Source organism: Aristolochia californica, unplaced genomic scaffold, assembly GCF_029961685.1.
Source record: "Aristolochia californica isolate CCGP_79_NKW_82.1479 unplaced genomic scaffold, dmAriCali1.0.hap1 SCAF_1, whole genome shotgun sequence".
Lineage (NCBI taxonomy): Eukaryota > Viridiplantae > Streptophyta > Magnoliopsida > Piperales > Aristolochiaceae > Aristolochia > Aristolochia californica.
In genome coordinates this window covers 8354347-8381524 of record NW_027181770.1, presented here as the reverse complement: position 1 = coordinate 8381524, position 27178 = coordinate 8354347, and the positions used below count along the sequence as shown (strand labels likewise).

At 36.3% G+C, this 27178-nt stretch overlaps 1 protein-coding gene across 8 annotated transcripts in view; it reads right to left on the bottom strand.

The window, feature by feature from the left end:
- The window catches only part of LOC137944604 (putative metallophosphoesterase At3g03305), a 44855-nt gene extending 25542 nt beyond the window's left edge, over positions 1 to 19313 (bottom strand). For 6 of the 8 annotated variants that reach the window (XM_068790313.1, XM_068790322.1, XM_068790349.1 and 3 more), the window contains exons 1-4: positions 18908 to 19313; positions 18097 to 18338; positions 15531 to 17141; positions 14460 to 14601 (exon numbers count right to left, since the gene is read on the bottom strand). In XM_068790313.1, coding sequence (XP_068646414.1) covers positions 14485 to 14601; positions 15531 to 17141; positions 18097 to 18338; positions 18908 to 19184 — 2247 coding nt within the window. In that variant the 5' untranslated portion in view covers positions 19185 to 19313 and the 3' untranslated portion in view covers positions 14460 to 14484. Of the gene's footprint in view, positions 1 to 2205; positions 2401 to 14374; positions 14602 to 15530; positions 17142 to 18096; positions 18339 to 18907 lie in introns of those variants that run through there. The other 2 variants (XM_068790341.1, XM_068790297.1) reach the window with 2 other exon arrangements.
- Positions 19314 to 27178: the final 7865 nt, after the last annotated feature.

Genomic DNA, 27178 nt, shown 5'->3' with positions numbered 1-27178 from the left:
GTAGTTGACTGCCTATCAAGTTTGGAACCAGCATAATCAACATCAAAGAAAGCTTCTCAAATGATCACTAGGTTTAAAGAAAAGACTCTTTCCTGGTGACCCTTTTAAGTATTTCAAGATTCTTTGTGCTGCTTCTAGGTGGACCTTACATGGATTCGCCATAAATTGGATCACTACACTCACTACAAATGAGATATCTGGTCGAGTAACAACTACATATATGAGCTTACCAACTAATCTCTGATAGATTGTCCAATCATTCAATTCTGCACTTCCATCATCATGGAGATAATGACCAACTTCCATTGGGGTATCAACCGGTCAGGCCTCCAAAAATCCATATTCCTGTAACATATCTATTATATATTTTTGTTGTGTCAACACAAGTCTTTCCTTACTTCTTGGCACTTCAATCCCCATAAAATATTTCAAGAACCTTAGATCTTTAGATTGGAGTTGTGTTACTAAAAGGGACTTAACTTCTTCAATACTAGAAATATCACTACCAGATAGCATAATGTCAACAACATACACCAACAATACTACAACCTCAGATGGCCTCTTCAGTACAAACAACAAGTGGTCACAATGGCTTCTAGAGAATCCCATAGACATCACCACTTAGCTAAATTTTTCAAACCAAACCTGTGGACTCTATTTTAAGCCATAAATAGCTATCTTGAGTCTACATACTCTATGCATCTCCCCTGAACAACATACTCCAGAAGTTGCTCCACATAAACCTCTTAATCCAGATCACCGTATAAGAAAGCATTTTTATATCTAGTTGACACAAGAAAAATCCCTGATTCACTACAATCAACACCAAAATACAGACAGATGATAATCGGGCAACGTGAGAGAAAGTCTCAGAAACATCAAAGCCATAAGTTGTGTACCCCTTAGCTACCAACCGAGCCTTAAACATCTCAATAGATCTATCTACCTTATACTTTACTGTATACGCCCATCTACGCACAACAATTGCAGCCACTGGAAGTAAATCACATAACTACCAGGTTTCTCTTTTTAAAAAAGTTTTCATATCCACATTCATGGCCTGCTTCTACTAGGGAGAAGAGAGCATCCTGCACTAAAGAAGGAATAGTGCAAATAGAGAGAGGCAAGGCAAACTTTTTGAAATTGTCAAACAAGGAACTAAAGGGGAAAAAATGAGACAAAGGATAACAGGTACCTTTTTTGACACCGTTCCGAAGTGCAATAGGAAGATGTAAATCACTTACCTCAGGATCCTTAGACGAATCAGAGTCATGGTCCAGATTGAGAGAGGAATTGAGAAGCTAAGAAGGGGGGACCTACCGACGTCAATACACCTGCAATGGCTTCTTAATAGTGACATTTGGTGAAGGTCTAATGCAATCATCAACAAGAAGAGGAATAATTGATCCAAAAACTAGAGAAGAAGATTGTATAACCTCTTAAGAAGTCAACGTAAAAAAAGAGTATCCTCAAAAAACGTAACATCAGCAAATACAAATGTTATTCTAGTATATGGACAAAAACACTTGTATCCATTCTGTCCTAAGAAGACACACTTGACAGCACGAGGAGACGGTTTGTCTCTGGATGGTCCAAAACATGATCAAAACATACAACCAAACACATGAGTAGACATAGGAAACAATGGAACAAAAGGCAACTAGACATGAGGAATTTTACCTTCAAGAATGGAAGATGGTATCCTATTTATCAAAAAACATGCAGTAAGAAAAGCAACACCCAAATAGGACTTAGGGACATTCATACGGAACATCATTGTATGAACAACTTCAAGCAAGTGAAGGTTTTCAAACTCAACTACTCAATTTTGTTGAGTAGTAAATACACAAGAAGTTTGATGAATAATCCCTTGACTTTTGATAGAAAGTGTCAAAATATGCGATTCATAAATTCAAGACCATTTTCGGTATGCAAAATATAAATTGAAGTAACAAACCGATTCTTTATTTCATTGTAAAAAAAATCGGAATACATAAAAAACTTCAAACTTCTCATGAGGAGGTAAATCAAAGTATACCTACGGAAATCATCAATGAAAGAAACGAAATACCTATAATCAAACAAATTAGTTACAGGACAAGGACCCCAAACATCCAATAGGACAATCTCAAATAGTTGACTAGTCTTATGATGTAAGACTGGAAACAAACTTCGATGATGTTTGCCTAGTTGACATGACTCACACTGAAAAGAAAGACTGGATGGAAATTCTGAAAATACTTGAATCAGTTTTAGCAACGACGGATGACCAAACCTCAAATGCCACTATAGAAGTGAAGCTGCAAAGTGTAGTGTATTTAGGGTATTATCTGGCAAGTGGATCTCCAAATAATACAAATCTGCATCTCTCAAATCAATTGTCTTTGTCATCACGAGATCCTAAAAGATACAATGAGTAAGATAGAATGTCAAAGAACAATTCATAGACTTAGCTAATTGACTAACAAACAATAGATGAGGAGATAAAAAAGATGCATGAGTGACAGTGCCAACTCCTTGAATCGAGGAAACAAACCCATCAACTACATTAACATGTTTTATATTCAAGGATTCCTTTAGATCAGAAAACAGACACAACATATCTGACATATGAATGGCAGCCCCTAAGTCAAGAACCCAAGTAGACTAGGGATGCACATGAAGAGCAAACATACCTGAGTTGGTCAAAGTAGTAGTACGAACAGAAGCATCAGCAATAGATGTTGAAGGTAAGGCAACTGAAATCTGAGCCATACACTGCATAATCTGTTGTTGCTACGGAAGTAACTGTTGCATCTCATCTGGGCCCCCAGAGTAACAGGTGTCACAACTTCAAATATATTCCCACTTTTGTCATGAATAATAAAGTTGGCCCATGCTGGCTAGTCAAATTTAATCCAGCATCTATCCAAGTAATGGTTGGTTCACCCATAATGAGTACATTTTCTCTTAGGTCTACCATCACCCCAACCTCAACCACAACCTAAGCCAACACTCTCTCTCCCTGTGCTAGTATCTATACGGCCTCTAGAAGAATCTGTAGAACCAGAAACAGAACCTGAAATATTAAGTGCAATTGCTTCCACCATCATAACACCCTCACCCCCTTTGGGTACAATGGTTGTCTCAGCCCGCATAATTTTGTTAAAAGTAGTGGATAACATAGGTGTTAAGTTGGGTCCAAGGCCCATCCCAAAATGACTAGCCACCTTAGGAAGCCTCTTTCTCAACTAATAAACTCAAGATATTTGTACTCACTAATCCATGTAAGACTATTCCTTAACACTCCCTCTCACGTGTAGACCATCTTTTGTGGCTCTATAAGTGGATAATTTAGGAGTATGCAGTTTAGGTATAGGCCCTCTTTTGTGGCTCTACAACTAGAGATAGTTTTTAGGTGTAGGCCCTCTTTTGTGGCTCTACAAGTAGATAGTTTTTAGGTGCAGGCCCACATGAGTACCTGCTCTGATACCATGTTAAATTGTGTCCAAGGCCCATCCCAAAATGACTAGCCACCTTAGGAAGCCTCTTTCTCAACTAATAAACTCAAGATATTTGTACTCACTAATCCATGTGGGATTATTTCTTAACAATAGGCACTTCATTTGAGGCTAGTACCTGGGCCTTAACCCCATCAAATTCAGCACACAGACCATCATGAAATTTTGCCACAAATAGTTTATTCTATTGTTACTATAACTCATGTCCATCTATAGTGAATGGATGATACACATTAATCTCTTACCAAATTCCCAAAAAGGCACTCTAGTACTCTGTAACTGATTTATTTTCCCTCTTCAGACCAAAGAAATCTATGTACAGTTCATACATCCCGGACAGATTGTTCTTCTAAGCATATAGACTCTAAAGAAACCCACATAGCTTTGGCAGTCTCAAAATTCATCACTTGATTTCTCAATTTAGAATCAATGTTGTTAACAATCCAAGTCATAACTTGGTTATCTTTCGCTTCCTAATCATCATTTGTAGGGACTGGAGGATTATCTCGAATAAATTTCGTCTTCTTCTTGGCTTTCAAATACATCATGACTGATTTAGCCAATAGAGATAGTTTGATCCTGTTAATCCCTCATAAGTGTAACAATGGTATCTTATCCATCAGGCCCTATAACATCACTGGATGGGGTAGATACTTCACTTGAATCAGCCATACAAGCAATATAGAATCACAAATCACCACAATTTCACTTCTCAAATAATTTCTCGTAGATCAATGATGTGGGCCCTACGTCAAAAATTAGGGTTAGGGCAATAGTTCAATGTGCACACTTCAATCAATCTCAAATTAACACAAACTTCAATTTCAGAGAAAACAATCCCAAAAACCCTTCAATTAGGGCTGACACCAACCTAGATTAGGGTGACACAAGCAATGGGATAGGTGTAGGTGGCGCACATCCCAACAACAAATCAATAAACCCTCATAGGGCAATTAAATCATAGAAAACTGCTCAATAAGCAGTAGAACTAGTAACCCTAGGGTTATGGCAAAGAAAGAAAGGATAAAAATTGAGTTTTTACAAACCAGTCATTGAAAAACTTGAGAGATCCTTCTTCAAGGAGATCGTCCTCTTCAAAAAAAAAAATGGTGTTTACTAACTAAGAAGCGCTCCAAGATGTGATCTATTACTCTAATACCATGAAAAAGCAAAGATTGAGGAAGAGAAGGAGAGAGAATGAGAAAGAGAGAAAAGTGAATGGTGAGAAGCTCTTGAATGAACTACGTGGGGGTCGTGCACAACCCCCATCTCTATTTAATTAAGAGGATTAGAGTAATTACAAAAATGCCCCTCACTTACACTTAATGACTTAACTCCTTGTATCTCCCATTCTACATATTCTATGTACATGAAACTTGAACCATAGATACAATTACATACAAAACATGATAACATAGAAATATAAATCTGATGATGAGGTGAAATGACCAAAATGCCTCTGAGTTGATTTTCTAACAAATTGTTTTGACACAAAAAAAGTATGTCACATATATGATACATGCGTATGGTCTGTTGGGAGCAAAGCCTATTGAGAAACCCGTGGATGTGAATCACTTCTTCATGAAGCTGATAGTACAAAACTCATGGTAGAACCATGTTAAGAAGGTTAGGAGGCAAACCTATTTATGCCACAGTGACCCAACTAGATATCTTATTTGCCATGGTATGGTCAGTCAACTTACGGAACATCACTGGAAGATCCATTTAGAGGCAACACACAAGATATTAAGATATTTGATGGAGGCACAATGAAAAAGGTTGTTGTGTGACACTAGTTACTGTGTGTTTATTGGAGGAAATTTAATTAACTGAAAGAACAAAAAACAGAACGTTGTTGCCTGTTCCAATGCAAAAGCTAAGTATTGAGCAATGGCTCATACAATCAATTAACTCCTACAGGTGAGATTGGTTATGCAAGACTAGGGCTTCACCACCAAAGACATCATCATGATTTGATGTAATAATCACGTTATAATATTCGTTCCGAGTAACTTAGTGCTTCATGAACAAGACACACATCTGTGTTTTCATGATAACTGGAGCAATTGTCATTGCATATGTTAAATCAATCGATTAGCTTGGTGATTTTTTTACTAAAGCCTTAGACAAACAAGAATTTGGGAACTTTTGTAACAAGCTAGAGTTTCTTGATATATATGTTCCAACTTGAGGGGGACTGCTGAAATATATGTAAAAGAGTGTTTTGGTTATTTACTATTGTCATATGTTTCTCTCTCTCTCTCTCTCTCTCTCTCTCTCTAGGAGAGCAACATATTGGTTTTATATGCTTCAATTGTCCTTTTAATCTGAGTTGTATTCAGGGAGTTATAGAGGTTTATAAGTAGAGGAGCATTATTGTAACTTTGTTGTTTTTTCTCTTAAGTGAGTATATAATAAAAAGGGTCCATCTCTGACCCTAACATGTTGTTTGTGCTCTCTCTCTCTCTCTCTCTCTCTTTCTCTCTCTCTCTCTCTCTCTCTCTCTCTCTCTCTCTCTCTCTCTCTCCAACCCCCAGTGAAATGACTGGTTTCAATCTGTAGCTTTCGATTCTTACAAATTATCGTGGGTAAAAGAATTTTTTTCATCCCCCTGAATTTAAGGTGGATAGAAATGCCATACAAGCTGAATTTTTCCATCCCAACAATTTAGGTTTTCGAAAATGGTTCTTTGAAACTAATGGGAAGGAACAACAGACACAAATGTATAATGCATTTTATGCATACTTAGACACAGACATGGTTATTATGCCTTTTGTTACATGGTTCAAAACCCATAAATGGAAGTAGGTTCCTATTGTTGTGACAGAAGATCACAATTCCGACGAAGTTCCAATAATCTCTACCATTACCAAAGATTGGACTCTTCAATCAGGAGTACAAATCAAATCAGTGCATCCTCCCACTGATCCTTTACAGCTAGAATTCCCTAGCACTTCTTCTGATCCGAAGAAACCTGTAGAGGTTGTTGCTTTTGTTCATCTTGAAGGACAAGATAATCCTTCAGGACAAATTCGAAAACAAAATAATTTTACCAACGATTAACTTCTTGTTACGATACAAGTCTATCAACAATTTATGAGTATACTCGGCCTTCAACGCCTATCTGGCAACACAGCCTAACTCAACGCAATTTGAGTGACATCCCATACATTCTCAAGAAACATGATGAACAATAAAGCCCAGACAGTAGGGGTCGTTAAGTGTTATTCATCTACTAATTAAAGTATAAAGAAATTATAACACCATAAAAACATATCGGAACATTCTCAACTTAGCCTTTCATGGCTCTGATACCAAACCAACGGAAGATAGGATAGAACAAAACACAATTTCAATCAGAATATACCAGACTACAACTTTCAAGTATAAAGTAAAATACTTACAAACAAAAGGCAAGCACACACAAGCACACTGAGCACCCTTGGAATCAATTTCAGAACTCTCCAAGTGATGATTTACAAAATAAAACTCAGCTCCTTATATAGACGGAGTGAGGTAAAAGAACATAGTGGATTTCATAAAAATTTACATCCACCAATCGAACTTAAGCTATATGCCTCTATGATTGAGGCGGCTAACAAGAGCCTCCATAATTGAGGACAATTGGATGCTTTTGAACTGTAAGATAACTTGCAACCCATAATTAATCCGTTTTTCGAATAGCCTTCAACCTTTTACTGTTGTAGGGGCTACTTTCCCAATCCCAGACGAATTCATGCATAGAATATGGCCGACCAAATATGGTGATAGTACCGTTGTTGAGGCGACTGATAGGCCAACTTTCGGTGGGAGGATAAGATCTCCTCTTGATGGATTCTTCTGATTTTGACATCATGTTGATTCTTTTTAGTTTTAGATTCCATAATTTGAATCATAGTTTTCATATAATCCATCATCGTGGGTTCTTCTTCATTAGGTTGGTTATAAAGCAAAGAATCAGCCTGATGATCTCCATTTTCATCTTCATCTTCTTCTTCCTCTTCTTCTATGTCATCTTCACCTTCACTAGATCTGGCAGAGATAGAAATATCATCTTTGTCCTACCTGGAGGACGATGGTTTACTTTCATTAGCAATATCATAAAGGGATTCCTTCATTGAATCCAATAGCTTACTCATAAGCTCGGCTTCCGAAATATTCGGATATTTAACTCTTAATTGAGTTTTAAAATGATTGAACATATTTTTTGGTTCAAAATAAACCTCTGAGATTTTTGGTCCCAGTAGATTCTCATTATGGAGAATGACAGCTTTTAATTCTGCGATTTTTGCATCAGCATTGGGAAAAATTTTCCGCCATCTTACATGAAAGGTTTGCCCCAATATTGGCAGTCCTTCTTCATTGAAGGATGTAGTACAATCCCATCGCCAAATTCAGGGAATGGCGAAAGTCATTAGGAAAATGAGCAGATCTGCTCCTTGTTGGATTTTACCAAGAGCTTTAAGCTCAGGACTGGAGATAGCCCAGAATTTAAATTGAGCCTTAATGGGCTCAGGGAGCACCTCGATAGGGGTCCAAATTTTGTCCACCAATTGTATACCAAATTGGGTAAAGATGATGACCGTCGGAGAACATCCTTGGTCCATTGAAAAAACCATGAATGTCTATGATTGGAGTTCTGATACTAGAACGCATTGGACCAAGCATCAATATAGTCCCAATAATTAAATTCCCTCTCATTGTGAAGTGCCAGTGATTTGGCTAGATCAAATTGACCCCAAGATGTGGGATGCATAAAATTTTGTATAGTACATTTACTATACGTCTTGGGGCTATTCCATTTGTTATTGTTGCTCAGTGTATGATGATGCACTAAAACCGAATTGACAAGGGCTAAAATTGCCTCATAAGTGAACCATCGCTTTCCTGCTCTGATGGGGCAAAAAGCTTCACCAAGCCATTTTTGCATCATTTCCCATGAATCCATGGTGCCATCTAATTCCTCCTTATTGATGACCAAAATTGTCTCCTTTTTAGGAAGAGTTATAAACTAGAGCGTCTCTTTATATGAGACTAAGGCTTTGTCCTTTGCAATTTTAGAGGAATTTCCTCCACCACGGCCTCCACCTCTAGTCAATCCACCTCCTCTGATTGGGGGTGGGTTACCCCTTCTGAGGTTAACCATGATTTATATCACCTTGTAAAAATTTGTGGGTTAAGAAATCAAATAGGGAGTTTAATTCTCCTTTGATATGTTCAATATCAAAATCAAATGCGCTTAATTCCATCTGCCATCGAGCAAAGATTTGCTTAGATGCAAGATTTTTCACATCTTTTTTTCATAATGGATTTGGCTACAGAACAATCAACTTTGAGCAAAAATGTTTGATTTATAAATGTTAAAGAATAGTCCCACATGGATTAGTGAGTACAAAGATCTCATTAATAGGGAAAGAGGCTTCCTAAGGCGGATAGTCATTTTGGGATGGGCATTGGACCCAACTTCACATGGTATCAGAGTAAGTACTCGTAAGTGGGCCTGCACCTAAACTATCTACTTGTAGAGCCACAAAAAGAGGGCCTACACCTAAACTATCCACTTGTAGAGCTACAAAAGAGGGTGTACACCTAAACTGCCTTCTCATAAATTATCCACTTGTAGAGCCACGAAAAGAGTGTCTACACGAGAGGGGGAGTGTTAAGGAATAGTCCCACATGGATTAGTGAGTACAAAGATCTTGAGTTTATTAGTTGGGAAAGAGGCTTCCTAAGGTGGCTAGTCATTTTGGGATGGGCCTTAGACCCAACTTAACAATAAATCATCTTGAAATTTGGATATGCATTTGATAATAGCAAGAATTTCTTGTTTTATGGTAGAATAATTTATTTGTGCATTTTTCCATGTACCAGAAGTAAAATGAACAAGTTCTTCCTTATTACTATCTGGGTTTACTTGTTTTAAAATGCCCCCATAACCTTTATGTGAGGCATTAGTTTCTACAATCTTCCTATAAGAAGGATTGGCTAGATTAAGACAAGGAAGTTGTCTAACCTTGGATTTTATTAATTGGACTGCTTGAGAATGTCTATCAGTCCAAAGCTCAAGTTTCTTTCTAAGTCTTTTATACAGGATTTCTGAATCCTGTGCAATATTGGGATAATAATCCGCAATATAATTTAAACTTCCAAGAAATCTTTGGACTTGAGTTTTCTCCTGGATTTCATTGGGAAATTTAGAAGCAAATTCAATTCTTCGATCAATAGGGATGATTTTGCCCTTATGATATTGTGACCTAGAAATCAGATTGAGGTCTGAGAAAGTTTCATTTTGGGGGCAGAAATTACTAACCCATGTTTTCTAATAAAATGTTTGAAAACATTTAAATGCTTAAAATGAGTGTCAACAGATTTTGAATAAACTAATATATCATCAATATAAACAATTGTAAATTCAGAATAATTGAGAAAATATCATTCATGATATTTTGAAATTCTGAAGGAGCATTTTTTAGTCCAAATGGCATAACATTCCATTCAAAACGTCCAAAAGGAACAATAAAAGCAGTTTATACTTATCCTTTTTAGCAATTTGAATTTGCCAATAACCAGATTTTAGATCAAATTTAGAAAAGATTTTTGCTGAAAATAATCGATCTAACAAATCTTTTTTATTGGGGATTAGATATCTTATTCATTTTAAACAATCATTGAGTGGTTTATAATTAACCACAAATCTAGGAACACCTCGTTCCTTCTCGGCATTTTTATTGACATAAAAAGTAATACAACTCCATGGGGAGAATGATTTTCTAATTTATTTTTTATCCAATAGATTTTGGATTTCCTTTTTGCATAAATCCAAATATGATTGTTTCATTCGGCTAGGTCGTGCCTTAGTCGGTATATTTCTTTCATTAAATTCATCGGTGTAAGGTAAAGAAACAATATACTTGTGTCGTTCCGAAAAGGTTGTGGAAATATCTCTACAAAATTCTCTAGAGAGAGTTTTGTGAAGAGAATTAGTTTTCTCTTTAATTTCTGAAGATTCTAATTGTTGTTCTAAATTTTAGAACAAGATTTCTTTGTAAAGGAGATGATTCATTTGATTTTTTTTTACATTTCTCAATTCTGCAATCTCATTGATAAAACTTACTTTTGGTTGAGATTTGAAAGATAAATAAATTGGTTTTTGATTGATTATACCAAGAATTCCTTGGTTATCAATGCCTTTGATTGGCATTATTTTTTCCAAAAATGGAGTGCCTAATATGACTTGTTGAGTCATATTTTTAACCAATAAGAAATCAGTTATTATGCACCAATCTTTAGTGCAAATAGAGGCATTATTTAATTTTCATTTCTTTACCATTAGCATTGGCTAATGTTTGAGTTGTTTTCTCAAAGTATTGAGTTGGAATTAATCCTTCTTGGATGCAGTTTAAATCTGCTCCACTGTCAATTAAGGTTGTCAAATCTCTTAGGACATAATCTTGATCAATCACTAAGTTGATTATGGTATACCACTTATGATGGGTGACCTTAGTGATTTGATGAAGAAAAGATTCATCAGATTGTTTCCCAAATTGTTTTTCAATCTTTTTATATAAAGATTTTAATTGTTTTAGTTCTTGCTTGATTTCTTCAATCTCTCTTTTTAATTCATTGAGAGAACTAGGTTGTTTAGAAGAGGTAGAATCTTCCAAATGTTTTATAACTTCTTTCAAGGAATAAGGTTGAACTCCTTGAACCCCATTTGAGGATTTCTCAAGATAATCTTCAATTAAATATCTTTTCATAAGAAGATCATCTTCTTGATCTATGTCCTCTGAGGATTCCTTTTGATCTTTTGTAAGAAAATTTATCTGATGCATCTTGGCAACAGATTTAAGGTGATTAAGTTTTGAGCAACTGCATTCAGTTGCTTCTTCTGATTCACTACTGGAGGAATAATATGAACTATTATCCTCAGAATCTGAATTTAAGAGAATTTTGACCAGTTGGATTTTTAATCCTTCATCAATGTCAAGTTGGTTAAGTTTTTCTTTGGTTATACACTGATTAGAATAATAGCCTATTTGCCACATTTGTAACAAACAATTTGTTTTTTATCTGGAGTTTTTCTCTTGTGAATCCTGGAATTAGGATTCCTGGATTCGGGAAAAGCCTTTTTATGAAACTTTTGTTTATGATAGTTCCTACTCTTTTTGGAATAGGAAGGATCATAATTTTTCTTGCCTTTTCCCTTTCTTTGATGGGGAAAATGCTTATCTATGTCGCATGCAAACTGCTCAGAGAATTCTCCTAGCTCTTTTACCAATAAGATTTTGTTTCTTTAGTTGAGCTTGGAGTTTTAAGTCATTGCATAAAGCAAGACCTTCTTGAACTATGGCACCGGTTAAGTGACCATAAGTATAATTGTGGTAGTTAATTAGTCCGACCTCATTACCTAACTTTTGCAGCAAAGAGAGTAGGTAAGTCATCGATGAATTTGGCTTTCCAATATTCATTATTGGCATTTCTTCTTTACATTACCTTTGTGATGAAGACATCCTTATACCATCGAAAATGGCTGAGAGTTCTACATCTAAGGTTTTGCAACACTTCTCTCCCTTTATTTGTTTGGGAGATTAAATTGCCTATAAAATGATGTAGGATACATAAGCTAAGGGTATAGACCGCATCTTCATCCCCTAGTTGGGTCTGTTCAGATTCAATCTTAATGATTTTTCTCGATAAATATATCTCTTGTTGTTGTTCAGCGATGAGGACATTATCCCACCATCCTTTTAAGGCTCTAGAGAATCTTGCCGTAATCATTTCAGCAATACTCTAATCGGAATTTTTATGTTGCCGACATATGGTACTGTACATTAACATTCTTCAACACAATTCGAAGATCTGATATTCGAATAAGCCATCCAAATTCCATTCATATATAGATCTTCCATCATAAGACTTTTGATCTATATACAGATTTTCTTCATACAATAGGTCCAAAGGTGTAGGCCTATGGTAATAGAATTTGTGACACGCATCCCATTGGCGCGTGGATTTCGTATCATAATCTAATTTCTGAACACTTGGTTCTTCCATCTTTGTTTGAAGTATTTCTTCAGTATGACTGATATTGGTTAATCCTAACTTTGATGCAGGATCTGAGTCAAGACCAATATCAGTATCAATTGATGGAGTGATATCCCCGGGTTGTGAAGAGGAAAGAGTGTCTGAGAAAGCAAAAACTTTATCATCTTCACGTTGTTCAACAGTATTGATGCTAAGTCCTTTGAGTCGGGACAATAATTCAGAGAGATACTCCTGATTATTATCAGTTTTAAAGTTCTTAATTGGAATTGGGGGTTTAATAAAGGGTTTATTATCCTTAATTAAGGGTAATTTTGTATAGGGATGATCTGGAGGAGGTGGTACAAATCCAGCGAAGGTCCAATAATCTCTACCATTACCAGAGTTTGGACTCTTCAATCAGGAGTACAAATCAAATTAGTACATCCTCCCACTGATCCTTTGAAGCTAAAATTCCCTAGCACTTCTTTTGATCTGAAAAAACCTCTAGAGGTTGTTGCTTTTGTTCATCCTAAAAGACAAGATAATCCTTTAGGACAAATTCGAAAACAAAATAATTTTACCAATTTAAATCTTCAGACAATCAATCAACAATTAAAGTATCAGAGCCATGAAAGGCTAAGTTGAGAATGTTCCTATATGTTTCTATGGTGTTATAAGTTCTTTATATTTTAATTAGCAGATGAATAACACTTAACGACCCCCACTGTATGGGCTTTATTGTTCATCATGTTTCTTGAGAAAGTATGGGACGTCACTCAAGTCACGTTGAGTTAGGCCGTGTTGCCGGATAGGTGTTGAAGGCCGAGTATACTCATAAATCGTTGACAGACGTGTATCGTATCAAGAAGATAATGAACAATAAAATCCTAACTACATGGTTCGTTTTGGTTTATTCTTTTTCTGGTTCTCTTATAAGTTGCTTATAATCACTAAGATTCATATAGGACATTCCTCTTCAAACATGGCATCCAGTAGTAGCAGTACTGGTGGAGGAAGAACAAAAGTACTCAACTGGTTGAATATAAAGTTCAACAACAATTAAATGATTGGACAATTTTGTCCATTAAACCAACTTTAATTTAAAAAAAGGGTATTTTCACCCTTACGAGTACCATGGGAATTAAAACCATGAAACAAACAATCAAGATTCAACTCTAAAACTATTAGAGTTAAATGATTAAATCAATATCTTCAAAATACTAATAAGCATACAGATATGCATATTGGATGCATTCAAATTGCATTTAAACCTTTAACCTTATTAAGAATGAATACCTATTTACAGGCCATTCTTCGCGATGGAAGATGTTTGGATTGGAAACCCTATCTTATGGGAATAGTTGAAACTAGTCTTAGTAGAGGACCAGTTTATTTCAATGTCCATCCTAATTTAACTCTATCTTTAACTGATAGAAATTTGTTAGAAGCCCTACAACTTAGGATTCTAACTCAGTAATATAATTTTATTCCTGGAACAGAAACCATAGTAGTGATTGTTAGAATTCATTTCAAAATCACGAATACCTTAGCTCCTAAGGTTCTCTCTCTCTCTCTCTCTCTCTCTCTCTCTCTCTCTCTCTCTAAATTCTACATTCATGAAGATGTGCTATGAAAAAATATATATATATATATATATATATATATATAATGGTAAGCTGAGATAGTTACATTACTTGATGTCAGTTTTAAGTCGCAAGCTGTATTCCCTCTTAGTCATGTAAGAAACCCTTGCTATCCAGACAAATAGGCATAACAAACAGAATTGGTCAAGAAACCTAGTTCTTTTAAAAAAAAAAAAAATTCTTTTTCTTTTATATTAAGATTGCCATGTTAACTTCCAACAATTCAATCCTCAAAAAAATAAAAAACTTCCAACAAAATTTCCTCAACATCGTAAAACAGAAAAACTTTTACCTTCTAATGAGTTAACATATGAAATCTAACTACCTCGAGTCTGGAATATTGCATACGCCAATAAAAATGGGACCGGTAAGCAATATGTGGAGGAATGAAGAAACGGATTCATCTCATAAGCTTTCACTAGAGCTCTGCAATGCTGTCAAACATAAATAAAGAAAGCAGTCAAATGACAACTATGGAAGGAAAATTTTTAAGAATGAAATTTGTAAAGATGCTCTCATAGAATGTAATACAAATGTCAAGAACCATTATTAGTGGGTAGGCTGTACTACTGTAGGTGAATGAACCATGTTTTTGAGTTCCAGAGGCTGTTGAAGCATTTCTATTGACATTCCTTGTCTTCGGGTTTTTGCTCCCTTTAATAAGAAAAAAGAAAAAGCTACTAACAATGTATGACAATTATCCATTATCTATGTTTCCTCTGCCAGATCTCTTCTAATTTCCTCCTGTCCAACCGTAACATCCAAAAAACTAAAACAACAAAGTTGTTTTGTAATTTCATAGTTAAGAGTACTGTAAATTTGGAAAATTCCCTCTCACGGTAGACTTGAAATTTTTGCAAGGTATGATTTAAGTAAACAAAAGCAATTTCAAGGTGAAAAAGAAAAGAAAAAAGAAGTTCAGAACCAATCCATCAAAAGAAATAAGAAGTGACCATGCCTTCGAAATATCAAGAATTATGTTAGAATGCATAAATTTAGAATACATATAAATATATAAATATATATATATATATATATAGAGAGAGAGAGAGAGAGAGAGATAAATAGATAAATAGATACATATAGAAAATATAATTGACATGGTCCAAAGTGCCAAAATTGTCTCCATTTTTAGAGCAGCATACAAATTGCTTCTGATGGAAACAAATGAACACATATAAAGAGACTACAAACCTTACAAAAAATTCGAAAGAAAAAAAAAACAAATGAATAAACTAATCTCAACTTGATAGAAATAAATCTTTTATGAAGATGACAGTGACAATGACAATAATGATAATGATGATGATGATGATGATGATGATTATGAGTAAAAAAGAAACATCATAATGAATAAACTTACCCTATAGTGTATCCACAAGATCAAAATGCTAACCACTATGAGAAGTTTCCTCATCCATCGCCATTTATAGAAGCAAGATAGACCAAGAAAATTAGGGTAACTAGCAAGGTGAGTCACTGGAATCATCTTCTTTTTACTGCCTTCATATATCACATCATCATTCTTCTTTCCTGATTGTGATAGATAATGCATTCGATATGCTGCTTTTTCCGCAGCCAATGCCCCCGAAATAAACATAGTTGGCAGCAAAACATAGAGAAGATGAGGTAGAACAATCACCATTACATCTGGAACTCCCATGTATATGATTTCATCACTTCCCGGAGTATGTAGCATCCAGCCCCTATGGGTCAGGGACCCAATAGTACCAGTTTCTGTAAATACTTGCCCATGAAACCAAGGAAAAAACATCAAGTACAGCAAATAAACCAAGGTAAAAACCCACAATGGTGTAGTCTTGGATAGCCCTACCAAGACCCACCACAACCCTTTTGATAAGCATTTCCACATATCACTGGTCTTGAGTTCCAAGCTGGAATTTTTATGAGTGTAATGCTTCTTTCCTAATATGAGAAAAAAATTTGGAACAAGCATTAACAATAAGAGAAATAGAATGGTAGACCACAGCATCGGATGATATAAGGAGGACCACTGACAACCCATTACAAAAAACTCTTTCCATTTCCAATCAACTCGTGCAGTGATCCCATTAAGAGAAAATGGCCTCAACTGACTGAAAGTGGACCCACCTGCAGTATCGTTTGCTTCAATTTGGAGCCAAAAACGAACAGGAGATGGGTCCACAAATGCTTTCCAATTCCATGGGGCAGAATAGAGGTCACCCCTGCTTTGGTTTCCATTATGCTTTTTCATTCTTTCCTCCAGTACCAACTCAAACTTTCCAGACTTGGAATCATAAATCCTCACCACAACTGAAGAAACCTTGGTCTCTGAGAATACCAAAACTCTCACTCTATCATACGATGAGGTGTCCATGAATTGGCATTCAAACTGATATTGAGTTGAGACTCTTTGCATGATTCGTGAATCAATAGGAAATGTAGGTAATATAATTGTTTTCTTAGCCCCAAGACTGAGATCTAGATCAACAAAGGAGACATGGCCATGATCTACGGCTAATATCCGCATAATCCTACTCTTCCTCCAATCCCCTATTTCCCACTCCCAAAATTCTTTGATTGGCAAGTCCTCATTTGAGCAGTTCTTACCAAGTTCAATACTTTGCATATTTCCTTGGTGCATGTTTAGTTGAATATACTCATGCAAAGGATAACCAGATATATGGTGTCGCTTCAAGTTCTTGCCAAATCGAGTGTGTAGGTGCCCACAGAGATAAGCTGATATGGAATGTTTGAGGAAAACATCTTTTAGGCTTCTCCCCAAATCTGTAGCAGCTGAAAACGACAAAGGAAAGTGTCCAAAAGTAATCTTTGTAATAGATCTTATTGACTGTGAATCCCATTGTGAGAGCTCTGAATCTAGATCAGCAAGAATTTGGTCTGTTGGATGCCCAAAAAGGTTTGTTGGTCCCCGGAGACCAACACCCATTGTGCTATCAAACCCAACAAATAAATGCTTCCATCCATTGTTCTGCACATAGTAGTCAAGGAATTGAGCATTTGGTATAGCAGCCACAAAACTAGTAAATGGAAAAAAATTAACCATTTGGCTTTCTTTTCTATTTCCTTTTTCACAATGATTATTATTTTTGATACATATAGTTTACCAGAGAAACATATATGCAGGCACATATCATTGATCAATGCACTGCCAAAGCAAGTATAAGTTATAAAAAAAAAAAAATCACAACACGTACAGCTCTAACATGAAGTCTACAAGTACAATCTCTAACCCCCCCGAAGCCAACCCCACTCACAATAGGCTGAAGAAAGGATTCAGGATCACTCAATTAAGGACAAACCAAGAGATGAGTGAAACCCTACTAAATGAATAACTACAAGCAACACCTTCAATACCAAATTTTGAAAAGAGAAATATTTCAAAAGACCATGAAGCAGAGAAACTGCCTCTGCCTCACATGCTACACCTTATGGTTGTACTAGCTCTGCCCATAGTTTAGACCATAATCTTATTTTGGCAAAGCCCAACTGAGTTGTCATAAAGCCATTGAAAGGGAAAAAGACCAAATCTACAAAGCTATAAAAGTCTTGAACACTTTATAAGGAAAACTTACTGAGTTGTTTAAGTTGAAGCCACTTGTAAAGGGTAGAGGGTAAGATGGGGAATCAACTGTATCCCTTGCAAATACCAGGGAATTGCCAGTTAAGAAATATTTAAGTAACTCTATTTATGAACACATAACAGCTTTGCAAAGAAATTTTCCATGGCCAGTTAATCCAGACTTCAATTAGTGCAACCATATATCAAGACGGAGACAGGTAGAGTCCTAGACACTTCAAAGAACCAGAAAACTAGCAAACATCTATCTTTAAACAGGTTTGTGCAGTAAGGTTTAGATGACTGGATAAAAATTTAAATTTTAATAAAGAGAAGATAACGAGTCCTCCAGGCAGAGATCACTCACCTGCAAAGTAACACTGTAGACATTTCTGGTTCTCCTTAATGCCCCATTTATACTATACTTCTGGAAGAAATCAAAATCACCGCCAACAACAGGTACACCAAATTTATCATGGTTACCTCTAAGATCATAAAACACTTCATTGTCAAGTCCACTCCTTTTGATGACATCTTCCATTACTCTGCTGTACTCCTTCCACTCCTCCTCGTCTTGCTTCATAGTCAATAAGTCTTTACTTTTTCCATCTGTGAAAAGAAAATGGGTTGATTCAGCAATGCAAAAACTTGCCAGGTTTTAAGGATAATTCTGTAAACGTAAACACCATCATTTCATGATTTGACTTATCTTTATGAAATTATTTCTACTTTAATTCTTGTAACCAATCAGAGTATCTTTGTGAATCAAGATTTAGTAAGCAAAGCGTCCAACTTAAGAAATCTAGATGGATGACCTAGGTAGAAGGGCACTAAAAGACGTTTAGATAACGTAATTGAGGGTCGAGACAGGCCAAAATTGTTTCTAGCTTGATTTTTAAGATAAGTTAAAAAGAAAAGAGCACGGCTGCTCTACTACCATGCATACAACAAGAGAAGTTCTCAATATAATTGGCATTTAATATACCACTAAATTGACAAAATAAACATTGCATAAAAAGTGCAGTCAATAATTTCAGAAAAGGAAAAAAAAAGTTTGAGTAAAAAATTCAAAATAACAATACGTGAAAATGCAGGGAATCAAAAGAGAATTTTTCCACTATTCGTGTCTCAAGCTAAAAAACAGAAACCCAAACAGAAAAGAGCAATCCTAAAACAACCTGTGAGATCACCAGTTATCATAACCAGAGATGGTCTGATTAGAGCTAAAGCAGGACCAACAATTCGTGCAAAATCAATAGCCCTTTCTGGGTGAAAAACACTGAAATGGAGATCAGAGAGCTGAACCACCCAAACTACCGAATCAGGGCCTCCTTGAATCTCAATAGTACTTCTCGAGACATGGTTTATCTCTTTAAGTGTTGCATTCATATGTGGATCGGAGAAGGCATATGAGAGGCATAAAAGGAAGAAGAGGACGAAAACGAGAGGACTCATTTTAGCTTCCAGGTCGAGGCATGGAAGAGGCTAATCGCGGAATTAAGGGAGATGGGCGATGAGAAATGTGATGTTCATCAAGAGTTCATAAATTGCCGGCGTGAAAAAAATTATCCAAAGCACACACAAAGGAGCATAGAGGAAAAGAAGCGCGACTTTGCGAACTTCTCAGTAAACACATATTTTAGTTTAAATTATAATTATTGAAGGATAAATATAAAATGAGAACTTCAAATTTTCAATTATGCACTCACTCTATTTAGTAAGTGGACACTGAAGTAATATCTAATACACATCAGTTTAAAATTTTATGGAAACTCATGGAAACAGGTCTAATTATCAGCAAATAGAAGGTATGAAAAGGAATACATATCGATCTTTATTGGCGGGTAGGAAGGAAACTCAAACTCATGGCTCTGAACAAAATAATATAGCAATAAGAGTAAGGTTTGGTAAGGAACAAACCTAGAAGAGGATAGAGAGAGTTGCAGCTAAATTTGAATCCTTTAATGGAATCCTTCGTGTACGATTGTGTTCTCAAATATTTTAATGTAAACAAAAAATTCACAATTAATGTAACAACACATATTGTTAGTTCACTGCCAGAGACTTTTCTCTCTAAACTTTTTCACTTTAGAGTGAAAATTCATCTAAGTAAAAACCGAACAACATCTTAAAAAACAGACTACAAGGGTCAAATTACAACACCACCCAACACTTTGGATGTTATCGTATATATATAATAGCTTAAGTGGGGAGGGGCCTTATTGTAATTTTATGAGGGTTATTTCTTACAGGACTATATGAGAGAAAGGAGGAAATCGGGAAAGGTGAGCTCTCGAAAATCTCTGTGTAATATGAATTATGGGGAAATATTTTGACATGATATTTGAGCATGGTTCGTAGGTTTTATTTTTTTTTCTCAGAGCTTGTTCAGCGCCATCTGAGTTGCATTTGGCAATCATCAACGAGTACTCCTTCAACATTTTCGGAGCTATCACGGTGGGTTATCTTTCCCCTCTTTCTCAGTTTGTCGGTTCTCGCTTCCAGGTTCTCGGTTCGCCTTCTACAATAGATTTCAGAGGTTTCTGTGTATGTTCTTGGTCGCTGGATTTCTGTTGGATTTGTGTAGGTTCTAAATAGTCGTTGGATTTCGTTCCATTGGGGTTCCATCAAAGGAAAACGAGGAGTTCATGTGTTTTCGGCGAGGTTTGGCGAGTTCATCAAGGCGGCCTATTCAAGGAGTGAGTTCAGTGAGTTTTTTTCTTCTTCGAAGCTCTAGTGGGTCTCCGTCAGTTTTTTTTTCAGATAATTAGTGGTCAGATACAGTGCAAAAAGGTCAGTTTATTATTATTGAACCAATTCTAGTGAGGAGAAAGGGGGGGTGTAGCATGTGTCTGTGAACAGAAGCATTGAAGACTGTGGTTAAGCATTTTTTTTCACCAGAAATCAGCTTTTGAGATTCGTTCCTGGTGGCATTTGGAAATGTGGGTGTCCAAGACAGAGCATTGAAGGTCTTCTGGAAGAGGTGTTTTCAGAGTTTCATTTTCTCTTGGTTGTAGGCGGAGACCTATTGCGAAGGTTGGGTTTCGTTGGAATTTGTCGTTGCTGTTTGGATTGTATCATCATGGATTTTCTCATGTCATCTGAAAGGTTAGACTCGTTTCCTATACTTTTCACATGTAAAAATTACACTGCCTGGGAACTTCAGTTTCGTTTATTTGTTATGGGAAAAGAGTTATGGGGTCATATAGATTGGAGTGATCCCGCACCTTGCGAGGTCGGGGCTTTGTCCAAGTAGAAAGTCAAGGATGTTAGGGTCATGACCTGGATCTCCGTTGAGCCTCACTTTTTTCTCAATCTAAGGCCTTATAAAAATGTCACTGACATGTGGAATTACCTCAACAAGGTTTACCATCAAGTCAATACAGCTCGGTGTTTTCAATTGGAGTATGAGATGACTAATTTCACATAGGGCAGTCTCTCAATTGAAGAATATTTTTCTGGTTTTCAAAATATTTGGGCTGACTATTCAGACATTGTTTATGATAATGTTCCCATTGTCGATCTCTCTGTTATTCAAGCAGTACATGAAACAAGAAAGAGAGATCAATTCTTGATGAAGCTCTGTTCTGAATTTGAAATTGCTCATTCTAATCTAATGAATCGTCATCTTCTTGATGTGGTAAGAACTCTTTTACTTGAATCATCTATTCCTTCTCATTTTTGTGTGAAGCGTTTTCTACTTCGGTTCATTTGATCAATCGCTTACCCTCTCCTATTACATCATGTTTCTCCCTTTTTTAAGTTGTTTGGCCATTCTCCTTCATATTCTGATCTTCGGACTTTTGGTTGCGTTTGTTTTATGCATCCCTGCTCATGAACACCATAGACTTACAACTCAATCCGTTAAGTGTGTTTTTCTTGGTTATGCTATACCTCAAAAGGGTTATGTTTGTTATGATCTGCATGCTCATCATATATGTGTTTCTAGGAATGTGGTTTTCTTTGAAAATCAATATTTCTTTCCATCTCATGTTGAGCTACCATCTGCATCTTTATCTCTCCTGTCGAGCTTTTATGATTCCCCACCAATTGTGGAAAGGTTCAAACCTAGTTTTGTGTATGGAAAGACGTGGTCGACATGAGTTTGGTTCCACTTCCTCTCTGCCCCCTCATGATCTTGACCTGGAGCCTGCTCCTACTCCTGCTCCTGCTTCCACCACTCTTTGTCGGTCTACTCGGCCCCCTAATTGGTATGGTTTCTCCTCCATTGTCTCTCATATGGCTACTTTATCCTCTATTTCCATTCTCTCTTGCAACAAACAGGCCATAGAACATGAGTGTTAGCAAAATGCAATACAAGCAGAACTTCGAGCACTTGATGAGAATCACACTTGGGATATTGTTCTTTGCCCCCCTACAATCAAGCCTCTTGGGAGTAAATGGGTTTTCTCTATAAAGCTTCACTCTGATGACTCTTTGGATCGGTACAAAGCTCGCCTAGTAGCTCTGGGCAACAAACAGGAATATGGGATTGATTATGAGGATACATTTGCTCATGTTGCCAAAATGACCACGGTTTGAACCATTTTAGCTATTGTTGTTTCCCAGTCATGGCAATTGCATCAGATGGATGTGAAGAATGTTTTTCATCACGTTGATCTTCAAGAAGAGGTCTACATGAAGCTTCCCTCTGGTATGACTATTTTTTCTCCTTATGATGTTTGTAAGCTATACCGTTCTCTGTATGGACTCAATCAAACTCTTTGGGCTTGGTTTGAGAAGTTTCACAGTACGTTTCTTACCTTCAAGTTTACACAAAGTCAGTATGATTCTTCTCTCTTCTTCAGTATAGTCCTTCTCTTGGTTTATGTGGATGATATTATCATTACTGGCACTGACTATGGTTTGATTACTAAGGTTCAGTAGTTGTTGCATGCCACTTTCCATATAAAAGATCTTGGCCAGCTCACCTACTTCTTAGGACTAAAAGTACATCATTGGGCCAATGGTATTTTCCTAAACCAGCATAAGTATATTCAAGATATTATTACTTTGGCTAGTTTGGAGGACACTTCTTCTATTGATACTCCTATGGAGGTAAATATCAAATATAGGAAAGATGAAAGGGATCTTCTAGATGACCCTACTCTCTATCGGCGCCTGGTTGGGAGTCTCATTTACTTACTACTATTCGCCTCAATATCTCCTATGTCGTTCATCAGGTCAGTCAGTTTATGTCCTCTCATCGACGTCTCCATATTGCTGCAGCTCGACGCATCATCCGCTATCTTCGAGGTTCTCCTACTCGTGGGTTATTCCTTCCTACAGGCTTATCCCTTTAACTTGTTGCTTCTAGTGATGTTGATTGGGCTGGGTGCCCGGATACACGTCGATCTACTACAGGTTGGTGTATGTTTTTAGGTGATGCTTTAATTTCTTGGAGATGTAAGAAACAAGATCGTGTTTCTAAATCCTCTACTAAGACCGAGTATCGTGCCATGTCTACTTCTTGTTTTGAGATTGTATGGCTACGTGGTCTTCTTACGGAGCTTGTGTTTCCTCATATTACTTCTACCCCTCTTTATGTTGATAACACTAGTGCTATTCAAATTGCCACCAATCCCGTTTTCCATAAACGCACCAAGCACATCAAGGTTGATTGTCATTCTATCTAAGATACCTTGGAGAGTCAGGTGATATCTCTTCCTTACGTGGCAAATGTCTTCACCAAATCAATGACTCGACAATGACATCAATTTTTGGTTGGCAAATTATTGTTGGTTGACTTACCGGCATCCATTTGAGGGGGGATGTGTATATATATATAATAGCTTAAGTGGGGAGGGGCTTTATTATAATTTTCTGAGGGTTATTTCTTACGAGACTATATGATAGAAAGGGGCAAATCGGGAAAGGCGAGCTCTCAAAAATCTCTGTGTAATATTGATCTCTCTGTGTAATATGAATTCTGGGCAAATATTTTGACATTGGACACTTGTAGATTTTCAACAGTATTTTAATAGACATACTAGGCCAAGACCCAAGAATGTGATTTTCAATACCACATGCTTACACAATGACTTTTACTCACTACAACAACAACACTACTTCATAGCCTTTTGCTTAAAAAATATAATAGACGACTAAGCAGTAGCTTAGATCTACAAAATATTTTAAAGCAACCTATCCAAAACGACATGGCTTGCTCTGAATTAAAGTGGCATTGCCTTGTCAAGGCTTCACCCAAATTGCAATGGTTACTCAATTTAGCCTAAAATGAAAGCATCTCAATAGGCATATGTCACAATTTAGGTACTAACATATAGGTATACCAATCCTAAGTACCTATTCTTTGAAGTAGCGGTTCAACAGGTCTTGATTGACCAGATTTTAAAATAAAAGCACAAGATAAAATTACACGTCGATCTACTACAGGTTGGTATATGTTTTTAGGTGATGCTTTAATTTCTAGGAGATGTAAAAAACAAGATCGTGTTTCGAAATTCTCTACTGAGGCCAAGTATCGTGTCATGTCTACTGCTTATTTTGAGATTGTATGGCTACGTGGTCTTCTTACGGAACTTGTGTTTCCTCATACTACTTTTACCCCTCTTTATGTTGATAACTCTAGTGCTATTCAGATTGCCACCAATTCCGTTTTCCATGAACTCACCAAACACATCAAGGTTGATTGTCATTCTATCTGAGATACCTTGGAAAGTCGGGTGATATCTCTTTCTTACGTAGTCGATGTCTTCACCAAAGCAATGACTCGACAATGACATCAATTTTTGGTTGGCAAATTATTGTTGGTTGACTTTCTAGCATCCATTTGAGGGAGGATGTGTGTGTGTGTATATATATATATATATATATATATATATATATAATAGCTTAAGTAGGGAGAGGCTTTATTGTAATTTTCTAAGGGTTATTTCTTACGAGACTATATATATATATATATATATATAATAGCTTAAGTAGGGAGAGGCTTTATTGTAATTTTCTAAGGGTTATTTCTTACGAGACTATATGAGAGAAAGGGGAAAATCGAGAAAGGCGAGCTCTCGAACATCTCTGTGTAATATTGATCTCACTGTGTAATATGAATTATGGGAAAATATTTTGACATTGGACACTTGTAGATTTTCAACAGTATTTTAATAGGCATACTAGGCCAAGACCCAAGAATGTGATTTTCAATACCTTTTGCATACACAATGACTTTTACTCGCTACAACAACAACACTACTTCATAGCCTTTTTCTTAAAAAATATAATAGACGACTAAGTAGTAGCTTAGATCTACAAAATATTTTAAAGCAACCTATGCAAAACGACATGGCTTGCTCTGAATTAAAGATGGAAGTGGCGTTACCTTGTCAAGGCTTCACCCAAATTGCAATGGTTACTCAATTTAGCCTAAAATGAAAGCATCTCAATAGGCACATGTCACAATTTAGGTACTAACATATAGGTATACCAATCCTAAGTACCTATTCTTTGAAGTAGCGGTTCAACAGGTCTTGATTGACCAGATTTTAAAATAAAAGCACAAGATAAAATTACACGTCGATCTACTACAGGTTGGTGTATGTTTTTAGGTGATGCTTTAATTTCTAGGAGATGTAAAAAACAAGATCGTGTTTCGAAATTCTCTACTGAGGCCAAGTATCGTGTCATGTCTACTGCTTGTTTTGAGATTGTATGGCTACGTGGTCTTCTTACGGAACTTGTGTTTCCTCATACTACTTTTACCCCTCTTTATGTTGATAACTCTAGTGCTATTCAGATTGCCACCAATTCCGTTTTCCATGAACTCACCAAGCACATCAAGGTTGATTGTCATTCTATCTGAGATACCTTGGAAAGTCGGGTGATATCTCTTTCTTACGTAGTCGATGTCTTCACCAAAGCAATGACTCGACAATGACATCAATTTTTGGTTGGCAAATTATTGTTGGTTGACTTTCTAGCATCCATTTGAGGGAGGATGTGTGTGTGTGTATATATATATATATATATATATATATATATATAATAGCTTAAGTAGGGAGAGGCTTTATTGTAATTTTCTAAGGGTTATTTCTTACGAGACTATATGAGAGAAAGGGGAAAATCGAGAAAGGCGAGCTCTCGAACATCTCTGTGTAATATTGATCTCACTATGTAATATGAATTATGGGGAAATATTTTGACATTGGACACTTGTAGATTTTCAACAGTATTTTAATAGGCATACTAGGCCAAGACCCAAGAATGTGATTTTCAATACCTTTTGCATACACAATGACTTTTACTCGCTACAACAACAACACTACTTCATAGCCTTTTTCTTAAAAAATATAATAGACGACTAAGCAGTAGCTTAGATCTACAAAATATTTTAAAGCAACCTATGCAAAACGACATGGCTTGCTCTGAATTAAAGATGGAAGTGGCATTACCTTGTCAAGGCTTCACCCAAATTGCAATGGTTACTCAATTTAGCCTAAAATGAAAGCATCTCAATAGGCACATGTCACAATTTAGGTACTAACATATAGGTATACCAATCCTAAGTACCTATTCTATGAAGTAGCGCTTCAACAGGTCCTTGATTGAGCAGATTTTAAATAAAAGCACAAGATAAAATTAGATTGGTTTTGAAATGAGGGAACAACACTTAAGGTAGTTCAATTTAAAAATAATTTCACAATACAAATCCATAAGTATCAATATGAATAATACGATCTGATTTCAAAGTATGAGATCTTCAATATAGATATACTTGAACAAGTGCCATCAATAGATTCACAATATGAGCAAGTAACATCTTGGATTTAAGAATTTCAGTCTCCACTGTCCCAAATGCTTTTAGTTAAGATGCAAATGTCACTTCAAACTTGGTTACTAAAACAAGCAATATGATTTTAAAGATCTCATACTAGACATGAATTCAGGAAAGTCATTTCTTTTTTCTATTCGATCTATTAGTTCATTTACAAAATAGAAATAGAATTCTGCTACCTTCTCTTCCCATTTTACCAAAACAAGTCCAATCACTAGCCACCAATTCCATTGTATGTAATAGTTTTTTTCTTTAACCAGCAAATAATGGCGATTGAATTGACAAATCAAGGCAATTGGAGGTCCCTCCAATGGTTATTTTTGCCTTAACGCCAAAACCCAAACTTTTTCTTCGTCTGTGACTTCATGTCTTTCTCCTAACTCACCTGCCGCCATTAGGTCGCCCAATACTAGAAGTGGGTAGATTCTTCATTTAACGCGCTTTGTGGGCAATTCGAATCGTTGAATCCTCCGACACTCCTTTGATTTACAGGAGAGGAGACTTGATAGAAAGAATTACATGGAAAAGTGGACAAACAGTAAGCAAAATCGATTATGATATAAGAGCAGGGAAACGAGTGGAATGGACTGGAAGACGACTGGTAAAGATCTTCTCCTTGCCTAAAAAATAAAATTGATATTAATTTGCTAAATGGATA